A 10,913-nucleotide genomic window follows, 5' to 3' on the forward strand; every position below is an offset into this window, starting at 1 on the left:
AATTGCAGGCCAGCTAGTTTCGGGAGAACCAGGGAAAGAGACAGCTAGGAAGACCCTTCCTGGGGTTAGAACAAATCTCAAACACCGACCTTGGGACTATTTCTTCAATAAATCCTGAATTGGATCAAATTAAGCTATAGAGCAATTTATGCCCCCAGAGCATTGTTGAAAACAGTAGAGCAAGCAGGTGGCAGTTGGTGGGTGTGGTCAGGAAAAGAGACTAGCCAGCCCTGCCCAAGCCAGTCACCCAGGTGACTTTAACCAGAGACTGCCCCTCCCTGGGGAGCAGCACCAGAAGCTCGGCACAGAGGGGGTGGGCGGGGGGAGAAGGGGAGAAAGAGGGACGCTTTATAATGATAAAAGGACCAATCCATCAGGAAGACCTAGTAATTACAGGTAAATATGCAGCTAACAATAGAGCACTGACATACACAGAGCAAAACCTGATAGAGACGAAAGAATGATGGCTGGAGGCCACACACACTTCTGTGATGGATGGAATAAACAGGCGGAGCATCCCCAGAGAAGTGGAGAACAAGACGGGAGTTAAGAGCTTCAGGCTTCCTCCCAGGGATACCTTGTTCTCTCAGGGTCAGGATTTTGGAAAGTTCTAGAATCTCAGAAGAGCTCCATCCTGGCCTTTTAAGAACTAAGAAAAGTGCTTGCAGGCATGGGCTTTGTTCCAGTTGGACATGAAGCCAGAAGGAGTTCCAGTGTCTGTGCATCCAGGAGCTGCTCGGCCTTTGAGGCACGGTTTCCTGGTTTCCTGGTTTCCCGTTATTAACTTGGTATTCTAATTTGGCTGTGATCTGAACAGCTTCCTGCGGGCAGGGTGATGGATCAGATGCGCGCTGTCTGAGTTGCTGCCCTTGGGTCCTTTCCACTCTCTCATGTGTCTTGGTTTCTCCCTCCGACAGCCTAAAACCACCGTGGGTGCTCAGGGCACTCGGTGATCAGCCTAACCCTGCCCCACAGGGAGCATCACTTACCTAATGGTTCTAGTGAGATCCACTGTAGGGCCGCTTCCCTTCTGGAGGACTGATCCTCAGACACTTCTGCTAGGTTCTCAGTCACCTGACAATGCCTTGTGGGCGGAAGGAGATGTTCCTTTTTCTTTGGACCTGACCAGGCTCAGTCTCTCATTTTATGAGCAGTTTATTCAGGCCATATGTATGTAATCTTTCCAATTTAATCCAATATTTTAAAAAGACAGCCAACCCAAGTCACTCCAAAGTTCCCCCTAGGTCCCTGCCCAGGAAATGTACCAGTATCCCCTTAGGACTCCAAGTCCCAAGAAATACAGCTCAAGTAAACTTCAGGACGTCAGTTAAAGCAGTGATGTCTGGATATCAGGAGAAAGCACCAAAGCACCTGAGGAGTACTGAGAGGCGGGTGGGGCTCATAGAGCCCGTGCTGGTACCAAACACTGGTTTGGGACAGACTCCAGGTGTCCTCTGGTGGGTGTTTCTGATACCCTGCTGACTAAGCCAAGAAAGTGTTGATGAAATGCAACTAACTATCAAGTTAACAAGGAAAAAGGGAGTATTATTTGAGCCAGACTGAGGGTTATAACTCAGGAGACAGATTCTCAGAAAGCTTTCAGAACTCTTCTGCCTGTTAGAAGTCGAAGGTGTAGTCGTATTATACAATTTTGACACAAAGGATCATATGTCAAAATGACACACTATTTTACACAAAGTTCACCAGGATACATGGTCCAGGTGAGCACGTGCAAAGTGAGCAGCAGGTCACCACAACCCCCTGCAGAGCAGGGAAAGAGCCCTATTCTTTCAAGAAGTTACAATGCTAGCCTCAGAACAAAGGAAAAAATGATCTTTGTGGTGGAGCAGGGGCCCCCACTGAGGAGCTCTGGCCAACGTGTGACACAGATGCACACGAGAGAGGGAGGGAAGGGCCCAAACAGACACAGAATTTTAAGTTTAACTTTTCTTGCCCTGCCGTAAAATATAAATTTTATTTCACCACCTGTTACCAACCAAACTTGGGTCTGCTCACCTGCTGTGCAGCAAAGTCAATGTACTGACCCCCGATTGTGGTGAAGGTAAGCACAGCATTTACTTGCAGGCGCCCAGCAAGGAGAATGGGCAGCTCGTGCTCAAACGACCCGAACTCTTTGATGGCTTCCAGGGAGGGATTTTTAAAGGCAAATTTAGGGTGAGAGCTACAGGGTGCATGACTTTCTTCTGATTGGTTGGTGTTGAGGTAACAGGGTGACGTTTCAGGAATCAATCTCAAACTTTCGGTTCTAGTCAATCTGGGGTCTGCATGCTGGTGTCAGTATGTAGTCACCATCCTTTGCTGGCAGGGGTGGGGGGGGTCCTCAGTTTCTGCAGAACAACTGGCAGATACGTGACAGACCGTTATGTGTCTCCCTTGAGAAGGAACTGAGCCCTGTGAGCCTGCTTCATGCCTGCACTATCGTTCCTTGACTGCTTTTCATGTGTGTCTGCGTTCCCTCACTTCTCTAATTAGCAACTGCTCGTGCCTGCCCTGTGCAACTCAGGGAAGGCCTAGGAGACCAAAGCCCTTTCCTTCAAACAAGAAACAGAGGACACAGAGGGGCATTTGTACCCACAAGAGCCATGCAGGATCCTGCTGGGTTTTATCTCCACTATTGCCCAGTGTCCAGGACCAGCTCCATAATTTAAATGACCCAGTGCAGGACGAAATGCCAGGCTCCTCCCCAAAAAGTTTCCAAGAATTTCAAGACAGCAGCAGCAACAGAGGGCAGCCCCTAGCCTGGTCCACAGACTGGGAGTCCTGTGGGAAGCTGCTTTGAACCCCAGTCCACTTTAACAACCCCCACTGGGCCCACCTCTCTCTCAACCCCTGCAGCCCCAGTTCTCAGGGAACCCAGGCTGCTCCCACCTCTGCTTCCCACCTTGGGCTTTGCACGAGAGGGTCTCTGGAAGCTCTCAGGGTGTGGAGCTCAGGTCTGAGTCTCACCTGTCCAAGCCCACCGCACTCCCTGCTGGCCTCTTCCAGGGGCTGCTCCCCCAGAGACCTGCCCCCTCCATCCTGCCCAGTGTCGGCTCCTCCTTCCCTCTGAGGCTGTTGAGGGGCCTGCAAGCCTTGGGGAGGGGCCAGGGTGGGCCAGCAGGGGTTGTGACAGGGAAACAACCGCCAACCTCCTCTCCCCAAACGTCTGGGTGGTCAGGCCTGTGGGACGACACCCACCAGCGCAGAACTGACCCTCCCAACACCCACAGCGACTGGCCCAGGCCGGGCCCAGGAGCAACGCCAAGCTGGAATCAAGCCCAGCCCGTCCCCGAGCACAGGCTTCCACCACGCCCACCCCCAGCCACTTCCAGCCTTTGACGCAGTCCTGCCTGCAGGCAGGCACGTGACTGTCAGAGCCAATCGCAGTTCCCCTCTCTGGCGACTGGTCTAGAAAAGGTCACATGAGGCCCACCAGGCCACAAGTTCCTGGCAGGAGGCGGTGGGCACTAATGACAGGGAAGGTTATCCTGCGGGGCTCCGACCCACCCCAGCAGACCCCCCCCCCACCGCCATGGTTCCCACCTGAGCCTCCTGCCTCGTGCGTCCCCGGCTAGGGGACACAGCATCAGCAACTTCGATAAAGCCAGGCCACGTAAACTTGACTCCTTCCCCAGTTTTGCAGGAATTTAGCTTTTATTTCACGGTTAATGACCATGGAGACTTACTAAACTGCTTTTCAGTTAAAGCAAGTACAAGCAATCTGTTGGTTTATGAGTTTCCAAGTCTATGTCCTTAAAAAAAAAGCAAAACAAAAAGGGTGCATGATAAGATTAATTTGACTTTTCCCGAAAGTGATTTTTTTAATATTTGTAACTTGACCATTTGAAACAATTTATTTGAATTGGTGGATACGAAAGCGTAACGCTCATGAAGTTCACCAACTTTACCAACAGTCACAAGCAGACCCTGTCTGCACACAGACAGGTCAGGAATGACCTTCACCAACAGTCCAGCCACTTACATCATAACCAGTCATTCTGCAGACAGGGCAGAACACTCCTGTCCGCCCAGGCAGAGCCGAGTCCCGCCATGGGCTCCGGCCAAGCTCCCTCTGCCACACGTCCCGCAGAGCCAACAAGTGTGATCCTGTCAGGAGAACCCCACTGAAGTTTGACTCTCAGCTCCGATTACAGCTACAATGCCAGTACTTGCTCCTTTATGGGACACACTTTCCATTAGGACTTAGCATTAACTACAGACTCGGTGATCACAGCTCACTGCAAGAAAGGGGACTGAATGTGACCGTGCGCTTTGGGTGGGTGGGACAGACTGTCAGGCCCAATCACATCAGGTTTCATTTGCTCCAATGATGAACAGGCTTAATGAAGGGCAGCCTTTCCAAAGGATGGTAGACCAAGATTTGTATTTTTAAATGTAGTGGAAGCTTAGCCCGCAGTCATGTTTGACAGGTAGTCTGTTTTTCTGAGTTAGGAGTCTACACAGCCAGGATAGCAGTGCTTTGTGACTGAGAACTGACTTTCCTAAATGTTGAGTACCACGAGTCCCTGGGACCAGTCGGCTAACATGTACGCCTAACAGCACAGGACTAATGATGGGGGCCGTTAAAAACAGCCCTCGGAAAGAGGTTTCAATTCTTCATTCACAAAGCAAGTCAAGCTTCCTAATTAGCGACAATGCAGCTGGAAAGCTCAGCTCCTACTGTCCTGCAAGCCCTGCCCTCCGCTTCCCGCGTGGCCTCCGTCTCTGCTACAGGGACAGCCTGCCTGCTTTCTCCCGTTCACTCGTGTTCAAAGAACTCGTGGCAGGCAGTGGTAACCATGGCAACAAAAGCCATAAATTCCTGGAAGTCACATTCTCCATCTCCATCGTTGTCCAGTGTTTCCATGACTTTGTCCACAACCTCCTGCTCTTTGATTTCCTGAGAGAGAGAAGAGAAGTCACCCAGCATGTTTCTAAATGAAGTTTAGGGCCATCGAAGCATGATTAAAATTTGGCTGGCTTTAGTAATTTGTATCAGAAACAACCTAAGACATAAAATGCAAAATGCCAGGTGAGATTTCTCCTGGGATCAGGAGGCTGCTGGCTGGCAGAAGTCTCTGGCAGTCCGAGCCTTCTCTGCCACCTTCTTTATGTCCAGTGGAGCCTGGGCTGCTTAAAAAAGGCTGAATGGAACAGCCAAGATCTGAAAATCTGAGGTTGTTTGTGTTAAAACAGAAACACCCAGAAAAGAAGACTACGGCCTAAATTGGCCCGAACGTATTATACGCAATGTCTTTAAAGCAAGAATGACCTTTGTCCACACCCTCACCAAGTTTTTCACTGTTTCTGTGTGTGGAAGGCCCTACAGTGAAGGCTTCCAGTGGGTTTTCATGTTTTGAAAATGAGTTTTGGCTGAAATAACTCTTGGGAACAGGCTTTGTCACTTGAGCTGCTTTCCAGGTGTCCTGGGACTTTCGCTGACATTCTGCCCAACTTGGAGCCAGGTGAGTGGTGAGACAGTCTCAGGGGAACAGGCATGTGGTGGGCAGATGAACGCTGACCGCAAAGAAGGGCATAAAGGCAGACTGTTCGGAACAGTCAGTCCCCAGTGCAGGGGAGCGCGGCTGGAAGGAGTCACAGGAAGCGCGTCGGCCGCCTTGGATATAAAATGGGTACAAGATTGAGGTACCCTGGGGCCGGGGTGGGGCCCATAAGCATCTGATGAAAGATTAATTGCTGTTTCATGATGGACTCACCTCCAAACAGAAGCTGCCTCACAAAACCAGGCCAACAATATTCGTGATACCTTGATACACTTACCGTGAATCACTTATCTTACTATAAACGTGGTTCCCACATGCTAAGCTTTTCCTGTGCTTTAAATCAGTAATTAATGACAGTAGCTACATGTGATGAGCAGGGCACTGGCTCATCTCACCCTTACATCAGTCCGCTTTGCAGAAGAATCTGGGACTTCCTGGTTGCTAGGTTAGGAGGCAGACCCGGTGGGACAAGGTGAGTGAAAGCGAGTGGGGCAGCTGCCACTTTGTGGACCTCGATGCCTGAGAAACAGCTTCAGAATCAGACTAGGGGAAGCCCCCCCCAAACCTGCAGGCTGCTTCCCCTGCACCGGTGGCGCCATTCACAGAAATGGAGTGTCGGGGTTGGGTGGGGCCAGCCCTGCAGACAGCAGCTGCTGCCTGGCTGCCAGAACCGGGGGCTTGTCCAACACTGAGACTCAGCCTGCCAGGAGGGCAACTCCCCACCACCGTGCAGTAGGGCCCCAGGGTATTCCCTGGAATTAGCTCTTGGTCAGACACAGTGCACTGGTTCATCTTCTGGCCATTTCCACTGCGTGTGACTGGTTACTTCAGTGACCTCGGGTCTGGACACCAAGGGAAGTCAGGTACCAGGTGGATTGCAGGAGGACAGTTCATGGCCTCGAGGACAGGAGACTGATTCAGGAGAGGTGATGTGTGGCTTACCCGAGGCCTGGGAAATGGGGGTGAGGCAGGGAGTCCTCGATGAAGAGTCTGGACACACTTCCACCAGGTGGGACCCATGAGGAAGACGGTGCTCACCAGGAGCCCTCAGGCAGTCTCCTGAGATCTTCTCCAAGGTCCTTACCCCACAGAGCCCCCCGCCCCAGGCCCCAGGGCCTCAGAGACGCCAGGTTCTCTCTCATGCCCTCAGTCAGTGGCTTGTGGCCATGCACTGACGAGCCAGGCAGGTGCCCCAGAAGCAGAGGCCGAGTCGGGGCTGTGTCTCTCGCGACACTGACCGTGGTGAGAGCTCAGTGGTGTCTGCTGAGTGAACAGCATCTTTATCATCACCATGGTGGATGCAGACCACGGAGCTAAAGCTAAGAGTCCTGGTCCTAAGAACAAAAGCTTATTTTTAACAGCCTGCTTAGATGTTCACTATGGCCCATGATAAGTCATGAGTATATTTTACATCCCATTCTGTCATCATTATTGCTGCAAATCCTTAGGTTTTTCAGAGAAAAGTCAGTTTTATTTGAAGCCTGTACTTTTGTGTTTGAGATAGCAGTTCCTCCTTCATGCTCCTACTGGACACAAAACAGATGAAAATGAAAGTGTGAGGTCTACCTAAGCCAGCCTCCACACTGAAGGTTCAACTGTGCAAACACATTTTTAGAAGCAACTCGGAGGAGAAAGTGCATAGGGGAGTTTTAAAAAGCAAGACTCACCTCTAAAAAATGGGAGAGTTCATTGCTGATGAGCTCCTTGAGCTCAGATTTCTTCAGCTTGTGCTTGTCACCCTCCCTTCCGGAATATTGATGGAAGACGTCAATGAGGGCCACCATGGCCTTCTCCAGCTCAGACATCCTGGAGCCCAAACAGAAAGACGGTTCTCAAGCCTTTGCCCGTCTAGTGCGGGCAGTGGAGGTATGACCAGTGCAGCCCTCAGCCCAGGACAGGTGTATGGCCGTGGCTCATCTCCCTTCTCAGGAGTTACGCAGCTCTCCCATCTCCTAGAGCCACTCTCCCACCCTCCTCTCCCTTCTCCGTCTCTGAGGGCCACATCCAGTTCCCAAGCCTTCTGGCTTCTGGTTGGGTCCAGCCAATGGGCAACTTCAGCCAAAACAGAGATGCAGAGTAGTGAGGGGGCTTGGAAACTGACTCCTGCCTCCTCCCTGGGAGGCCTTCTGCCCTGGCAGGGCTCCAAGATGAGGTGACAGTGCAGGGAGCAACCAGAATTAACCAGGAAGAAGTAAGGTGACTAGAGCCAAATGAGGACACAAAAGTCAATGGCATGCCTACATTCTGTCAATAAACACTTAGGAAACATAGTGGGAAAGTCCTGTTTATACAGCAGCACACACATATGACCAAGAATAAGTTTAGCCAGAAAAGTGCAGGTCCTTCCAAAAGATACTAAGGTCAAAAAATGTTGCTTTCCTTTGAATGAATACATAAATTTAACTCATTTTTAATAAAAATATTTACGAGACTTTTTTGATTGATGAGGATCATGACCCACCAGCTGTAAAATTCAACTGGAAAAATAAATATGGTAGAATTGAGGCAAATGTTTTTTGAAAAAGAAGATCAAGGAACAAACATGTATTATACGGTTATCTGATGAAGCCAGTGCAGATGAGCAAAATTTGCCACCATAAATGTCTCATTGGCATGCTGATTATTTTGAGCTAAAAATAACCAAGGCTCAAAAGATTCGGGAGGAAACTTTGACCTCGCCTTTAGCTGCCTGAATCAGATTTTGATGGAGGGCCTGTTACAGGAGTAGAATGAGCACCAGAGATGTCAACAGGGGCTGTGGGCCAGGTGTGGCGCTGGAGCTCTTAGGGATCTGAGCATACTTTGCTTAACCAAACATTTGCTTTTCCGTCTCCATGTGAATTGCTTTTCTCCTCTTTGAAGTCCCAAATCACTAACCCCAATCCTCTCCTCTTTAGTCTATCTCAGGATGCTATTCAAGGTGAGGATTTCAGCCAGTTTGGTGAGTTACTCAGTTCTCCTGGGTCTCCCATGTTTACATGTTATTAAACTTTGAGTTTTTCCTGTTAACCCGTCTCATGTCTGTTTAATTCTCAGACCAGCCAGAAGAACCCAGAAGGGTAGAGGAAAATGTCTTCCTCCCCCAACCCAGCCCTGAGGCCAGAACAGAAGTGGGGCGGAGGCTGGGCCAGAGCCAGGTACTTTGCATTCACGGAGGCGCTGCCTCAAGTGACCAGGAATGTCGTCTTTTCTCTGCACTTATCAGAGGAGGAGGCTTCATCTTCCCTCATGACTTGTACCTTATTCCATGGCCTACAACCTAAGAAACAGCTGTTCTACCCTGAGAACTAGGCAGTTTACAAAGGATGGCTTGTAAATTGTTTCACAAGACTGAGACACTCAGCCAGAGAAATTTACCAACTTCTGGCCTTGAGTTCTAACCATTAAAGAATCTTTGCACTGTCATAGTTAAAAATAAATAAAAGAATTACATCCCATGTTGAAAAACCACTCCCATATTGAATATATTTACATCTTAAAATAAATTGGAATATAATATTTAAATTTTTATTTATTTCTGATTTCCCAAAGGAAAAAAAGATTGAGGATTTTTGCCTTGGTCTGATCTTTGCTAAATTCACCCTATTAATAATCAATATTATTTTGCTCTGAAGTCCCTAAAAATCAGATATGTCACATGTAAAGAGAACAATTCAGATGGATTAAAATTTTTAACATTTTGTACTTTATCCTTTTAACTCAAGTTTTCAATTATTAATTTTTTTAAAGAGACCAAAAAGAAAAAACAAGACCCAAGAACCTTTTGCATCATCCTTATGTTTCTCAAACTCCGTGACAATTTGTGAAAGGAAACGCTACATTATTTTTTGTGATGTGTGACTAGTGGGATTTTTTAAAAGGAAAGGCATAAAATTTATATTCCATATGTGTGAAAAGTCCACAAAATGTGATTTTCTTCATAGCCACACTACAAATTAATTTTTAAAAATGTTCCCAGTTAAATTCTTCCCAATCGACGGTTGGTGTAAAGCTTTTCTTTTAAGAGAAAAGGAAACAATGCACCCATGTTACCCTTTCACTTCACTCCGTGAATGTCCTCCATTAATCTTTTCGTTTCGAAAACAAGAGGACTTTGGGCGTTAACTCCTTAGCAGGGACACCACACACGACGGGACGGTCCCCGAGGAGCGGTAAGACAGGGAAGGAAACCCACCTAAGCCCCAGCTTCTTGGCTCGGCCTGGAACTTCCTTGCCCTGCAATTGCCTTAAACGGGGCGGGTGCCTCCTGGGCCCGGGAGAGCGTCTTTCCGAGCCGGGACCGAGCCGGCCCGGGCGTCGGCCTTAACGAAGGGGCGGACTGCGGCGCCCCCGGGGAAACCCAGACTCCCGGCCCGAGGCTGCCCGGCTCCGGCGCTGCGAGCAGGCGCGCTCCAGGCAGCCGGGTCCAGAGCAGTGACAAGAGGCATGCTTTCCAAACGCGGCCAGTTAGCCTAAGGGGGTTTAAGACGACCACCCGGCTGCCGCCCCCGCCCCCTCGGCCCCCTGCCCCAAGAGGTGGGAGTGTGTCCCCGGAGTGTCCTCACGTCTGCGGTCGGGCTGATGCTCCCGTCTCCTCGAGGCTGCGGCGTCTGCTCCTGCGGGGCCGGGGGCGGGGCAGCCTCTTATCCTCCGGCGGGGGCGGGGCCGCGCGCCCTCTGCAGCCCCGCCGGCCAATGGGGCCCGGGGGCGGGTCCAGGGAGCGGGTCGGGGGCGCGGGGCAGACCCTGATCCTCCGGCGGGGGCGGAGCCGCACGTTCCTCTGCAGCCCCGCCGGCCAACGGGGCGGGAGCGGGGCCCGGGGGCGGGGCCCGGGGGCGGGGGCCGCACACTGGGCAGCATCGACCGCGCCACCTGGGGGGCTCGCGGGGAGCCAGGCCTGCACTCGGGCCAAGGAAGAAAAGGCCTGTGGGGCAGGAAGCGGGGAGTCAGCTTTTTGTGCTGTTTTTAAGTGTGTACGTGAATACTGATGTTCCTCTAAAGGCGAGGATGGGGGTGGGGAGACGGGAGAAATGATTGATCGATTCCCACAAAGCAAATGTGCAGCGAGAGCAGACTGAATGCGGGGGATTTAGGGCCCGCTGTGGGGAGGCCCTGAGCTTCTCCCTGATCTGGTCCCACCCACAGGCAGGACACCCGTGGACACCAATACTCTGAGCTAGGCCACTGAGCCCAGCGTCTGCAGGGACGGAAATGTGGCGCAAAATATACACTTATTGCTTTTCGGGGGGAAATCTGTGTTTAATATGATCGAGGACACATGCCAGACGCACTCCAAGGCCTCCCGCTCCCCTGGGGTGACTGGTGGCAGGCTGTCAGGGTTGGACAGTGCCCCAGTCACATTCTGTCCAAATGCCCTGTTTTACGAGAGGCGCAGGTGGGAGGGGGGCTCACTGAGGCCCCACAACCAGC

The 10,913-nt window shown here is 50.9% G+C and overlaps 1 protein-coding gene across 1 annotated transcript; it reads right to left on the reverse strand.

The window, feature by feature from the left end:
- Positions 1-3,635: 3,635 nt before the first annotated feature.
- On the reverse strand, positions 3,636-10,144 carry S100B (S100 calcium binding protein B). The gene is made up of 3 exons (XM_072970673.1): positions 10,049-10,144; positions 7,172-7,310; positions 3,636-4,900 (listed from the first exon to the last, which is right to left on the reverse strand). The coding sequence occupies exons 2-3, from the start codon at positions 7,307-7,309 to the stop codon at positions 4,760-4,762; spliced, it is 279 nt and encodes a 92-aa protein (XP_072826774.1). The 5' UTR covers position 7,310; positions 10,049-10,144; the 3' UTR covers positions 3,636-4,759.
- Positions 10,145-10,913: the final 769 nt, after the last annotated feature.

Source organism: Vicugna pacos, chromosome 1 (genome assembly GCF_048564905.1).
Source record: "Vicugna pacos chromosome 1, VicPac4, whole genome shotgun sequence".
NCBI lineage: Eukaryota > Metazoa > Chordata > Mammalia > Artiodactyla > Camelidae > Vicugna > Vicugna pacos.

Excerpts from the sequence above, each read along its gene's own strand:
- S100B (XM_072970673.1), bottom strand. The coding sequence starts at position 7,309 with ATGTCTGAGCTGGAGAAGGCCATGGTGGCCCTCATTGACGTCTTCCAT. Across the intron at positions 4,901-7,171 it reads AACTCTCCCATTTTTTAGAG|GAAATCAAAGAGCAGGAGGT; the intron begins GTGAGTCTTGCT and ends TCTCTCTCTCAG.